This window comes from Pleuronectes platessa, chromosome 16 (assembly GCF_947347685.1).
Source record: "Pleuronectes platessa chromosome 16, fPlePla1.1, whole genome shotgun sequence".
Lineage (NCBI taxonomy): Eukaryota > Metazoa > Chordata > Actinopteri > Pleuronectiformes > Pleuronectidae > Pleuronectes > Pleuronectes platessa.
This window is the reverse complement of record NC_070641.1, coordinates 21,160,084-21,174,340: the sequence shown is the minus strand read 5'-3', so window position 1 is coordinate 21,174,340 and position 14,257 is coordinate 21,160,084. Positions and strand designations below refer to the sequence as shown.

General features: G+C 41.8%; 1 protein-coding gene across 1 annotated transcript; it reads right to left on the bottom strand.

Annotated features, from left to right (window-relative positions):
• Window positions 1–509: 509 nt before the first annotated feature.
• baiap2l2a (BAR/IMD domain containing adaptor protein 2 like 2a) lies at window positions 510–12,666 on the bottom strand. The gene is made up of 14 exons (XM_053444373.1): window positions 12,447–12,666; window positions 11,916–11,991; window positions 10,312–10,398; window positions 8,650–8,711; window positions 8,502–8,573; window positions 8,186–8,266; window positions 7,959–8,090; window positions 7,047–7,145; window positions 5,442–5,505; window positions 4,531–4,738; window positions 4,206–4,271; window positions 3,533–3,758; window positions 1,937–1,977; window positions 510–1,510 (listed from the first exon to the last, which is right to left on the bottom strand). Exons 1-14 carry the CDS (start codon window positions 12,498–12,500, stop codon window positions 1,429–1,431), a joined length of 1,350 nt encoding a protein of 449 aa, XP_053300348.1. The 5' UTR covers window positions 12,501–12,666; the 3' UTR covers window positions 510–1,428.
• Window positions 12,667–14,257: the final 1,591 nt, after the last annotated feature.

Sequence of the window (14,257 nt, the reverse complement as noted above, 5' to 3'; positions counted from 1 at the left end):
TCCCCAGCGGAGGATCCAGACAGGCAACGCGGGATCTTTCTTTAGTAGGCCACTTTACTGCCCGAGCAAATAAACACAGTTCTGAAGCTCGGAGGCGATCACTTACACCGTGAGGAGATCAGAAACCGCTCTGTCCAGAGCAGCTCGGGAAAGCAGAGCGCTTCTCCCGACAGCCTGTTATGTTAAGGTCAGTGTGATTCATTTGAAAGGCGAGAGGAGGAATCAGAAAACGCACATACTCCACCAAGGATTGTCCGGTTTATCTCCATATTGCATTTAACATGTATCAGTTACACATCCACACCAAATTCCACCTGCTCAGAGATAACAGCCCTACACACGTGGTGTTTCAGGTGGTGCAGAGGTATCGGTTCTTTAAGGACAGACACACACACACACACAATATCACGACACATACTGGTGGTTTGTGTGAATACAGAGGGTGTGGTTCCTCTGTAGAATCGAACTCTTTGCAATGCACGTGCATGAATGTGGAGATGTGGAGCATCGAAGGAGCAGGAGAGGACTTTATTTGTTTTTAAATATCAGAATGATGAAAGTCGAGTATTTTCATGATGTAAAAACGTACATTTATCACATTTTACACATAATCTTGGAACAAAATGATCAGTTAACCATCTGTAAAAAGATGGAAGCTGCAGAATTAACAGATTAGCTGGAGTAATTATATGATGCTATAAATGTGATGTTACATAATCTATGACTTTGTTGCATTTTTCATTTCATCTCTGCCTCAGACATATTTTTACTGCCACAGGTTAAATTATCATTTTCCTGCTAGATTGTTCTACATTAGTACATTTGTTATGCAATTAATATTTAGCAATCAGCTTAATTCACATGTGGCCGATGTAGGAATAAATTATGAGAACATTACAAAAATATAAAACATAGAAAAGATCATTAAAACCCTTTCATATCTTTCATGGAATAAATGATCCAGCACTGAGCAATAAGCTACACATCTCACATACAGAAAAACACGTCTCATGCTGCACATAAACAAGTTATTAGCATCATATCACAGAGTTTAATGGTTTATTGCCAAATGGCCGATATCCAAATCATTCCCATGTCATTTCTTCATTTGAAAACATTTCAAGTGCCAACAAATCAGACGTCTGAGGAGGAAACGGGGATTCAGGACCGGGTTTGATCAATTCACAAATTAGTTTAGTTATTATTTTACAAACCACAGAGCAGAAAACCTGCCTGCTTCGAATATTGTGTTGTTAATTTACAAAGATCTGAGGAATAAATGTCTAACATCCAAGAAAACGCTAAACTTGTTATTCAAGTGTTTTCCCTCTTTCTTGTGTGTACACGTCTACAGTTGGACTTTACGTCAAAGTATTGAAGGTCCAGTTTTTTTTACCAAACTAGGGACAAGAGTGCAGGATTGAGATGTCACATGCGATGAAGCTGTGGGGTGGATCTGTCGTCAGTGGTGGTGGGCTTCAGCTTCACTGTTGCAAATGGGTTGGTTCCCCTTCAAGGTGGAAGAAGAGGACAGGAGAGAGAAGAGAGAGAGAAAACACAGAGAGAGTTTTAGAAAAACCAATATCACAAAATGTTCTGGCCCCGCAATGATGTAGAGGCTACAGCAGGAGAAATGAGCACCGCGTTTCAAAGTGCCCAAGCACCATCTGGCAAAACTGTTTCACCTGAAGTGAGAGCGATAGTCACGGTTCCCAAACGGCCATAACTGAAATGGTTTCAGAACTGAACTGCACTTCAAAGCCTGATGGAAAAAGAGTGATTCTGCGCTATTTAGATCACTGCCCTCGTCTGTGTTGTTCTCCGGTTTAATGGCTCCGTGATATACTTCAAAAAAGACCATTAGTTTCTCTGTGAGAGGAGACGAGCGGCCTCCATTTTATCGTCTAAAGCAGAGCTGCAGTAACATCGCTCTTACCTCGGGAAGAGCTCGGGCTGCGATGCGTGTTGCTGTGATCTCTGCAAAACAAAAAAAGAGAGAGAGAAAGGTACGGGTGAGCGAGGGCCGATCCACAACACTCCATGTGGACACATGCTTTAATGGAGGCTCAGCTACATTCAGCCCTTGACCCCTCGCCCCTCTGCTTTCAGCCGGTCCTCCCACAGGCTGCCCGGCACACGCACACACAAACACACACACACACACAATCACATTGGTGAGAGCCCATTTGACACAAACTGCAAAATCACTGTTTATCCAAGAGAAGAACGAGGGATCAGCAGCAGAGATCACACACACAGAAACAACCATGCAGGAAAATGAATCTATATGAAAAACATGATACACAGAATTATTATTTACACCTGCAACCACAACTTTCACTATGGATTCATCTTTTAATCTTACAATTCTACAGAACAGTGATACATGTCCACCATTGTTTGAATCATCTAATCCATTATTCGAGTAATTACACAACTATAAGATTGTTTTAATGAAAATCTACTTTGTCATTAATGTAATGACTTGAGAGCAGGTTTCATGGCTCATATGCTTTTGTCAGCAAAAGAACAGTTTCCATTATTTGTATAATATAATAATTAGCTAATATATAAATCCATTTATAAAACTAAATATCAATGTTTATGAGGGTCATTTATCACCTTAAGCTCCTTCCTGCTTCTTGACACAAACAAAAATACTATTTAAATCATTCTGTAATTAAATACCACAAAAGACACAAGGCTTTTGTCTCACTGCAGCAAAAATACACAGCAAGAGCACACACACACACACATGCACACACACAAGCACACACATGTTTGTTTCTTCAATCCTAGTGAGGACACTCATTGGCATAATGCATTCCCTAGCCCCCCTAGTCAAACCTTAACCACCCAAAATGAATGTCTGACCCTAACCCAAAATCTAATTCTAACCCTAACACTAAGTCCTGACCCTCAAACAAGCCGTTGAAAAAGTGAGGATCGGCCAAAATGTCCTCACTTTCAAAAAATGTCCTCACTCTGTAGGTTCATGGTCCTCACAAATGTATAAGTAAAAGAACACACACACACACACACACACACACACACACACACACACACACACACACACACACACACACATGCACACAACCTCCTTGCCCCCCACACACTGTCAGCAGCTGGAGCTTCCACCCTGCATCCACCAGAAGGACGGATGTGGTGCCATTGAGAGCAGCACCCTGCCACAGTGCCCCTGCTGGACAGACGGGCAAACAGCCATCACACAACTACAGTGGACGCAGCGTTTCTCATCACATCTCATTTCTCCTTCATCACTGGACAAAAACACAACTGTCATTAGTGCATAATTCAACCATTAATGCAGAGGACATTCATTCCCACTCGGTCTGTTCCAACTTGTGAGAGTTATTGAAGTCTGTTTCTCGTCAGTGGTGATGCAGCCTCACAAAGCATTGACCTGCAGCCGGGTGCATCACTGTTTTGGGTCCCCCTGGAAACATTTCTGTTGTTGTTTTCTTAATTTGTACAGATTTAGGACTGCAGACCGATGGACTGATGGCCGTACCTTTTTGCTGTGTGACTTTGACTCATCGTTCCTGCTGGGACTGGACCAGTTCTGAGTGTCCAGTTGCATGTCAGAGTGTTTATTTGAAGACTGGGACAATGGTGGCGGTGGCGGTGGAGCGGGAGGGGGCGGGGCTCCGCTCTGTCCGCTGCTTCCCCGTTGGTCGAACAGGCTGCTCATGCTGCTCATGCTGCTCATGCTGCTCATGCTTCGGAGGGTTGAGTTGCTGGAATTAAACAAAAGGAAGAAAGGAGTCTCATGTCTTTTCTTTTTTTTTCACTTGACACTTGAATATTTAAACCTTTACTGTTTTTTCCTTAAAGCTACGGGTCACCCAGATATCTTAACTGGTCCAAGTTATTAACACAGACCTCATTTAAAACAATAGGGAGCCTGGAGGAGCTGGAAAATACAATGTGCATCAGGTTTGACAGGCAAATACTGTGCAGTAAGTTTCGACTTTGGTGTATCTCTCCACTCAAACTTGATGGCTGCACATAAAGAAAGAATGGCTGCATTAAATGTGTAATCCTATAGATGCTGTGGAACTTCTAATCTAATGGGAATTTGATCCTCTGCTATGATTTCATGCACAATAAGAGTTGAATCAAACAATACTCCAATATTCTGCTCTGAATTATTGTAGTTTAGTTTCATTTCACTGGATCTTCACCTGGAGCTGGTTGACTTGAAAGGTTCATCCACTGGTTCCACAAAAGTAGCTGGAAACCATCCCGGACTGAAAATGCAAGAGACATATGTGACATATATGATACTTGCAATATGATATTTGCAGTATCTCATGATTCCAGGAGGATGAAGCCTCTGACTTCACTGGAGTTCACTTTCTATTTCCCCCTCATTGTTTTTTTTATCTACAATACTAGTTTGTTTGTGGAGTTTGTTCCAGAGTATCTCAAAATGTTTCTTTTATAAGAGTTAAGTACAGATACACACACACACACACACACACACACACACACACACACATCTCTTACCGCGAGCTGCTGTCCCCTCGTCCGTACAACCAGCCGTTCCTCGCCTGCTGGACCATCACAGTGATTATCTCTCCCCTGGTGAAGGGCAGCAGGGTGGGGTTGGAGCCAGGTTGGTGGGAAACCAGGGCCTTTGTATATCTTCCTCCAGCACCACCACCCCCCACCGAGTCTGCCGCAGAGCGATAAACGCTTCCCTGGGGAGACGGGGCTGGAGAGATGAAAAATGAAAACCACACACGTCGGGAACAGAGAGAACAGTTCGCTGCAGCTCACATCGGCTGATGAACCCACTTAATCGGCAAAAAAGAATCTCTGGTGGGATGATTAATTAAAAGCTATAACGAGCTATGATTTTTTTATTTATTTATTATGACCCCGGTGTTCATAACTCATTACTAAATATCTCAGACTCTGCATGATTATTTTGGTTTGGTTGACAGAGGACGCCGTTTATTGCATTATACCAGAGAAGGTGGCAAATAAGGAGGAAGATTATCCAGCATTTATTTTCTGTTTTTTCATACGTTTTCACGGTATCTGTTTTTCACTGTAGATAAAGCAAGTTTAATAATTAGACCCTCTGCAGAGGGAATTACAAAAGAGGAGGCACAGAAGTGCACGGAGAGCAAAATGTGAAGAGAGAGTGAAAAATGAACGGAGAGAGAGAAACAGATAAAAAGCTCAGGCAGAGATAAAGCAGCTGCTGTAGAGTGAAGGCAAAATGACTGATACACAGACCAAGGCTCTGTGGACTGCACATGATTCACAGAGGGACATTAATGTTGCAGACAGAATTAAGGTTTAACATGGAGATGCACCAAATCCCCAAATGTTAAATATGACAAATGTAAAATTATATTCAGGCCTTTTGCTGTTGGGTGGATTTGTTGGATTTGATTTTAGAAACTCACCCCTTGATGGTATTCTGCCGAGGGGCTGCTCCTCTCTGTTCCTTCTGTTCTCCTCCTGCCTCACCTATAAAACCAAGAACACACATTATACACACACATCCAGACAATAATAACAGCTGTTGAGATAAAAATGTACATGCAGGAAATACTACGGTCGTTACGGAATGAGAATAAAGATTCAGATTTCCCCGACAGTGTGTGAATAGAAGTGCTGCATGACTGGATGGATGCGACATGTCCTGTGAAGCACTTTGATTGGTCGATAAGAAATCCACAATATAAACACAGTCCATTATGAGATTTTACAGGGCAAAAGATAAAGCAAGCACTTGGTGGAAAATGGGTTTTCCCCAGATAAAGAACACGTTTTCATATTCACACTTATCAGAAGATACTATCTTTATTTGCTGGCACAATTTCAGCAGCTTGTCATCAATGTGTGCTGTTAGCAGGCGATTAGCTCGGCTTAGCACAAAGACAGTGTAGGATGTGTTGGATATACAGTTGTGTACGTAGAAACATCTGCCAGCAGCGGCTCACCGGCTTCACTCTACGTTAGACAAATATATAAATCCCAGTCCAAACCAAAACAAACACAGAATCCATGGTAATCCTTTAATTGTTATTAGCGCAGGATGTGGGATGTGTTGGGTTCAATGTCGTGTCACAGACCGAGAGCAACTTGAAAAATGTCTCTATTAATATTCAAAGTTGGAAACTTTCCATGGGAATATACGGGAATATACGGGAATTAACGGGAATTAACGGGAAATGTTGTGGGTAATTTATATTAACTGTATTTACCTTGTCATATACAGACATATATATACACATTTGTTTTGTCATAGGCTGATTTGAACCCTGAGGAAACTTTGGGCGCTTGACTATATTCTTCTGGATCTGTGTCATTCTTAACATAGGTCTTTGCACAGTATCAGCAAATGCACACAGCCTTTCCCTCTACATTGGCCACATGTCTCCACACATGAGATAGTGCACGTGGAATTGTTCTGTAGAACTAGATGAGAAAAAAGCTTGTAATAAACACTAAAGCAATGCCAGAGATATAAGTAGTTGGCCAAACAATTGGAATCGTCTTTAAAAATATTTTACAATTGATGGATAAATGAATAACAAGAGGCTAGATGGACAGATGAACAATCCTCAATCAGCATGCTTATATATTTCCCCCAGTCATATCATCGAAACTTACCAGACTAGTCTAGTCTTTATTGCTCAGCGTTTAATTTGTGTATATCTTCTGATTTCTAAGATTCTCATCTGTGCGATGGATTCAATTGAAGTGAGTGTTTGGGAAGAGAGATGCTGACAGTCACATCGTCTCTTCCTTCAATCTATAATCTCCTTCTTACTACCTCAGTGGTCTAATCCTCAGAGAGCTTTGCTGTCTCGGGGATGTGCTGCAGGACTGAGGTGCAATTCATTCTGATGGTTTCAAATCAAGTCAGGGGCCGAGCTCAACCACCAGAGGGCGCTCTAGTAATAAGAATATTATCCTTATTTCACCAAACAGCTCTTACAGAGATCAACACTCGTGGAATATGGAAAAATCTAAATGCAACCTGCTTCAGACCCTGAACTCACTGTGTTATCCACCACATCTGGACGTCTGGCTTCAGGTTGTCTGGTGGCGTTCACCTCTTCTGTCCAGGAATTACCTCTCTGCCGGAGAGAGCCACCTATCTGCCACACAAACACACACACAAACACACACACACACACACACACACACACACACACACACACACACACACACACATACACACACACACACACCATAAAAAGTTTTTTATGGTTTTATGGTCCATGGTTAAAATTTCCCAACTGTTGTTAATTGTAAGTAAGTGACTGACAATAGTGCTGAGTCACTGCTCCGGCCTCAAAGGGCTTCACCACAGCCTTATTATGAAAACTGTAAATTAAAAGAACCAGGTTCTCCAAAGTCCCCAGAAAGGGGGAAGATTCAGCTCATGAATATATCTCTTTGTGGGTTTTATTCATTTTAATGTAACAGTCCCAACTGGATTTGGTTCACTGCACAAAACTTCAGAGCCACAGTAAATCGTTTAATTAGGTCCAAGAGTCCAATTCTTTGACTGTATTAAGATGGAACGTGTGTCTCCACTTCCTAAAATGAAGCCAAAATATCATGGATATAAACGCATCTGGAGCCAGAGTCTGACATGTTAAAACAAACTTACCAGAAAAACATTTAACGTGTACTTTGACCTTTTTTTGATTCGGTCGATGACACATCCAATAACATGGATGAGCCGGGGTTTATGACCAATAATGCAGTCAGGAGACAATCAGTACCTCCTGCTTCACTTCAGGTGATCATGTCGTCCATGTGTCATCAGCCCTGAATCTGTACTCACTAATCTGTGGCTTCTTTTTCAAGTCCCAAATAATCACTAAACCTCTGTAGGAAATGATTTCTTCCTTTATTTGTCCAACTCAAACTCTTAAATGTCAGAAAAGTGATTTATTCCAAACCTTATCCATGAGCTCTGCGATGGTCTGGACCATCCCACAGTGTTTCTCAGCCAGGAAGCGGTATCTCCTCTCCTCCTCCTTCAGAGCCTCTCCGTGGCTCACCCTGAGGAACTGCACATACTCTGAGCCGTCCTGGGGATTCGTATATAGTTAAATATATATATTATATACACAGTGTACAGGGACACAGACATATACATGGTGCAGAGTGTGAGAAAGACACAGACCTTTGAGCTTCCTCTGCTCATTCGTCGGTCCAGAGCTGCTTCCTGGTTGTGGACTTCCATCTCGTACTGATTCCTGCTTCCCTGTGAGACACAGAATTCACATCACGTCTGTGTCCAATCCCCTCGGTCATCGTCCAGGTCTGTGAGGTGAGGTGGCCATATTCCTATTATCATTCATTAACTAATTCTCTCCAGGCCCACAGAACATTAACACTATTATCCATCCATGATATCCTGCAGTTATTGTTTTGATTTGAATTCCTGGAGATGATTATGAGAGTCCCCTGTGACCTTGTGTTGCTCCGACATCACTCACTGAGATGTAATCTTTGTCCAGTTTAACGTTGTTGTCCATCTCCTGCAGAACCTCCAAACTGAACCAGCGGAACTGGAACCAGACACAAACACATCCCATCATGAGAGGATCCCAGTCACAGATCTGTGATGCACAGTGTTTCACTTACGACTCCATCCAGCTCCAAAGTCAGTCTTCTCTGGCTCTCGGAGATCTGGAGCAGGACATCTCCTGAAAGACAAGTGGGTCACATTTTACATTAGTGCTAAGAAGCAATAATTTGCAATATAATATCTTATAATATATTTATTTTGTGTCTGATCCATGATGCAAAAAAGAGTCACATTCTCTCACACTCTGAAAATGACTCTGATGTGATTTGTGACACCTTTAAATCGTTCCTATGAAAAGCTCAACTCTTGCTCAGATGAGGTCAGAGTCACTGACACACACACGTCGTTTAAATGAGATTGTAAATTAATGTTATTTTAGCATTTCTATAATTGTTAAGACGAAACAAAAATAGAAATCCAATTTATTTATTCCATTCAATTCAGGTTTTGTTTTCATTGGATTAATTAGAATTGTTGACTGTAGTTAGATTAGATTAGATTAGATTAGATTAGATTAGATTAGATTCAAATAGATTCGATTAGACTATTAGATTAGATCAGATTAGATTAAACTTTGTTGTCATTGCGGCTAAAAGACAGTTAAGCATCTTAACTTAAGTACAAAAAGCAAAGAAAGTTGATAGTATTTAAACAATATGAGCAGTTTAAACTGAGTGAAATTAAGACAATAAGAAATAGCAGTTTTAATCAAGTTGCTTCCTTTTGACAAAGCTTTTCGACTCGTCTCTGGTTGATTGAACTGTATTAATAAGTTAAGGTGACTGAGGCTGTAGCTATGAATTCAGACCTTTCTATATTTCAGACCTTTGAGCCAATGCAGTTTGCTGCGTTCACTTTTGACTGCAGATTAAAGAGTCTCCGCTGCCTGAGGATTAGTGAATTTGGTTTGTTTACGTTTAAATCATTATTCCCTTGTTTCTGCTCCGTGTGCTTGGTTTGTTCTCGTTGATAAAAATCACCAAACGTGTTCCGAGACGCCAGAGAGAAGATGGAAGGAGGACGAACCCCTACCCTTCATCTCTTGTGTGCACATCATCCAGCTGCTCTGATGAAAGGCATCAGTGCATGTGCAGTAAATATTAAACTGTATGAAATCACATGTGAACATATTTATATTTGGATTCATTTCTGTTCAATTGTATTTATTAATCTCCTGATAGACAATAGACTAGATAGATAGACTCACAATAGACAACATCCCGAGGCACTAACTGTATTCGAGACTCCTCAGTGTTATAGAGACAAACACAGTGAACACGAGGAACCTCCAGCCGACTCTGAGGAGACGTTTCACTGCTAATGATCCAGTTTGGACAAATATCTCCGGCTCCGCTCGTTAAACCTGACATGACATCGTTTTCCAGTGGCCGGGTTAAGTGAGCCGAGCACAACCCGCTGTCTGTCACCATCTATTATTCATATCCTGTGCTGGTGTCTGATACCCACCCTGCCAACAAGCACACAACACAACACAGCACCCTGAAGCATTAAGCGGCTTTACACACACACACACACACACGCACACACACACAGGAGGAACAATAAAGTGCCTCCCGAGGGTAAACTTTGCTCCTCTGATACATAGGAAAGCTCTTTAATTAGTTTAATAAATGTTCACTCCCTGGATTGTACATTAAGTCTTTGTGTTCCCACTTGTTGCACATGAGATGCATGAATGTGTGTGTGCGTGCACATACCGAGGGAGCGTGAGGACACGGTGTAAAAAGCTCTCTCTCCGATCTTTGACAGTGCACTGAAGTAGGCCTCGCTTGTTTCCGCCAGAGCTGAAACACACAAAAAATACACACACAACTCATTTGAAATACTTGAAATACCGCAACAGCAGGTAAATAGTCATTCAATGCAAAAAAAAAAGAAAGAATTCCAATTTCCCAACACAAATAAATCCCTCTGAAATCCCAGCACACACCAGGAGGCCTGGATCGACACCATTTGCTCAATAAACATTTAACAACAACGACAGAAGGAGCGAACTTCTGTCGTTTTGTAAAGTTTTTATTGAATGAATAACATCTCTCATGGCTTCACACTGTGCACGGGAATAATATATTTTATTCTTGTGACTGATCCTGCACCAGCTGGCACCCAGGAGACGCTCCGCTGTGCACAAGGATCTTCTTCTTCTTCTTCTTCTCCTTTCTTCTACTCTGTAGTTATTTGGAAATGTGTTCACCTGAAAAACTGCTTAACATCACAGAGGAGTCACATGACCACGTCAGCACTGACACTGATTTATTTCTGCTCTAGAGCCAAAAGGCAACAAACTGCAAAAAGCGTTAAGTGAGATTTGGTTTTTGACTAAATTTGGAATTGTAAATCAAATGTTAAAAACAACAAGGCAAACAGCGGCTCAGCTAATTTTAAATAACATATTTAAATCAAATAATTAACTTAAAAGTAATTACACATGGAAATATTCAAAATCTAACACACGCCGTAAACCTTCTTACCCCCAATAGGAAGTAAAGACCCTGAAGTGTCACTGAGATTTATGTCAATAGTGAAACAACTATTCACACATGAATAAATTAATGACGAATCAAGGGCAGATGAGGTCTTTTCGTGGTAACAGTTAATGTCTGGTGTGTCGGTAACTTTAACACAACAACAGATTAGATAATTCATTTCGTTTTTATCTTGAGTAATTACATTTTATTGTTATTGTCACGTCCTGATTTATTTGATCTGACCTTGGCGATGTGTCTGTGACGTCAATGAGCGACAAAACGGTTTGTACTTGAAAAAAACTAAAATTTAATTCTCAAAAAGGAAGAATGTGAACAGGACGGACACCGACATGTCCCGGAGTTACTAACCGCTTCATATTGTTATGTCTGTGTGGATTGTGGTGCAGTGGAGCTGCTGTGAATCAGCTGCTGATGATGATTATACGGGAACTAGTTTTTACCAGTATTCCACGTCATAAATCTCTGCCCCTTTGTAGTTGTCGGGTTTGGCGGGGGGGCATTACAATGTCTTGGGCCTATAAGCAAAGCTATAACAGCCCCGGGATATTCCCCCAGCACACGGACTTTGGAATGAGGTCCAGGGAAAGAGACGGATGACAGCTCCAGTGCTGTGCACCGTCATTACTGTTTGTTTAGGTTACAGCACTGATAAAGATATAGGTGTGTGACTCTTCAACAGAAAAGTGCAGGGTTCCCTTTCCCCCCTCTCTTCTCTCTCTATCTCTCTCTCTCTCTCTCTCTCTCTCTCTCTCTCTCTCTCTCTCTCTCTCTCTCTCTCTCTCTCTCTCTCTCTCTCTCTCTCTCTTTCTTACCCTTGAAAGCTCGGACGTAGCTGTTTCCCAGTGAAACCAATTTCTGCAGGCCTGGGTTGAACTCTTCCATCAGGCTCTGTTGGGGAGAAATATTTTTTCAGATACTTGCAACGGATATTTTTCTCAGCTTAGAAAACACACCTTAGAAAAGTCAATAGAATTAATCTTTAATTCAATCTGTGTTCGTGAGCTCGACGCTGGAGCAGAGTCAGACTCACATCCCTCCTGTTATCAAGCCAGAGAAACACTCCTTGAATCCCAAACTGACTTTGTGAATTCACTTCTCGTTCGCTCGGCTGAAATTTCATAGAGAAGTTTCACCGAGCTCAACACACTCGCTAAGAAGAGTGAGAAATGTTTCTACGTGCTCCAGAAACCCTCCCAGTTTCCAGAAAGTAATCACAACACAGGACTTGTTGCCTTTACTCATAAAACTACTTTATATTTTGCCCCATCTGTCACTTTGTTGTCTAGTTTGAGCCACAGGCCAACACACACACACCACACACACACACACTTTCTGCTACTTACCGAGTAAATCCTCAAGGTGGAGGAATGCAGCTGATCACTGTTCATCCTCGACATGTTTCTATCCAGTGGAGCCTTGAGAGGGTCGGCGGATCTTAAATCATCCGGCAAAACGCGCCACGGCCTCTGAGAGAAAGGCGGGTTAATCTCATTAATGTGGACGTGGAGTTCAGGAGAGGAGGCAGCTCGGTGTGGCGGTAATCGACACCGCCGAGGCCAGGGGAAGACTGAGGTAAATAATTAAACGTGGCTCGGCCATAAAACAAACCGACACATGCTGTAAAGCCCTGGCTGCTGTCCGGGGCGTGTGTGTGTCTGAGTGTGAGTTTCCTACACTGAATGTTTTATTCAAGAATACAACAGAGATGTGTTTTAATTCTGAAAATAAAAAAACACACCCAGACAAAACAATAACATTTCAAAGAATAATGATGTTATTATTCTGTATTTCTCTGTCTGTCAGTGTAAAGAACCACAGGAGGAGACGATCGATCACCTTCAGACTCCGATCCTGTCCTCAGCCTCGTAAAGCTTCAGAAATGGGTCATGAATTAGATTTTGTTTTTCTAAAAGCAGAATCTCCTTGAAGTGAATACTGTGGTGAACGGTTTTCATGTCCGGGTCGGCCGGATTGTCTGATGTGTGACCAGGGTGTCATGACCACAGCTTTCATCTTTGCTTTCTTTTATTAGTCACAGTTCTCTTCCTGCACAAACAGGGTCATTGTGTCTCGGTTTCACTATTTGCAAATCATAATCTGCACATGAAGCCATAGAGCCAAGGTCAAACAAAGACAATCAAGTGTGGAGAAAGTCCACTGAGCCCATGGATGTTCACAGCAAGAGAGCAATCTACGTTTGCACTATGTACTTTATCTATAGAAAAACATTTGGAGAACACTCTGTCCTGTGTGTTTGAGACTTTCCAGGTCTTTTTAAGCAGAGGCGGTTGTGTAGCTCAGGTTCTTCCGGGTTTGATGGAACCAGGAAGTTTCTGTCATTACAGGCAGTTTTTATCACTTTGTTTTTAATTCTTTATTTGATTTTGATTTGCAGGATTTGGTTGAGACCTGGCAACTGACGTCTCTGGAGCAAGATGCCAGCGTTTGTGTATCCATAATCTTTTGGATTGATTTCTGGATAGTGGGAGGTGGTGAAGACTTGTCATCCATCTTTATTTAAAGTCTACCTGTGTGTCTCTATGTACCTAGCATTGGAGTCCTGTTCTGTACAGACCTCTCACAGCAGGTCTTCCTAGGTAAAGAGCTCCCTCCTCTGTTGCTCCTCCCCACATTTCTCTTTCCTGTTTAAGGGACTTTGTTCATCTCAGGACTGAATGTGAAACTGACTTGACTAAATATGAAAATGTCACAAAGTGCAGTTGTAAATCAAGCAGAAATCCACGGTTTAACTAATCCAAATCCTTTAATACGCTAATGTCACTAATATTCCACATTTTTCATTGGTCAATGCAAAATTTGCAAAAATGTGCTAAAAATCCCATAATCCTTATACTTTAATCATTTGATGTGTCACAGTCCTACTCGCACAAACTGTACTCTGCAAAGAAGAAGAAGTGGTGCAACCAAACCAAACACATGAACTCAGTTTGTCTTGGTCTTTGTTAGTGAGCCTCCGACGCTGAACCATAAGAAACACTCCGCCAAGAAAAGACCAACATCCAAGAACCCGGAGGAGAGTGTTTCCTCTGCAGCTGCTCCACAGAAAGTCAGACGGAGAGCTGCTCTGCCATATCTGATCAGAAGCACGAGTTGAGAGAAGATTATCGATTTCTTTCCTCATCTCCACCACTGT

Coding starts and splice junctions, on each gene's coding strand:
- baiap2l2a (XM_053444373.1), bottom strand. CDS start 12,500: ATGTCGAGGATGAACAGTGATCAGCTGCATTCCTCCACCTTGAGGATT. Junction 10,399..11,915: donor CTACGTCCGAGCTTTCAAGG/GTAAGAAAGAGA, acceptor TGTGTGTTTCAG/CTCTGGCGGAAACAAGCGAG. Junction 8,091..8,185: donor TGAGCAGAGGAAGCTCAAAG/GTCTGTGTCTTT, acceptor ACGAATCCCCAG/GACGGCTCAGAGTATGTGCA.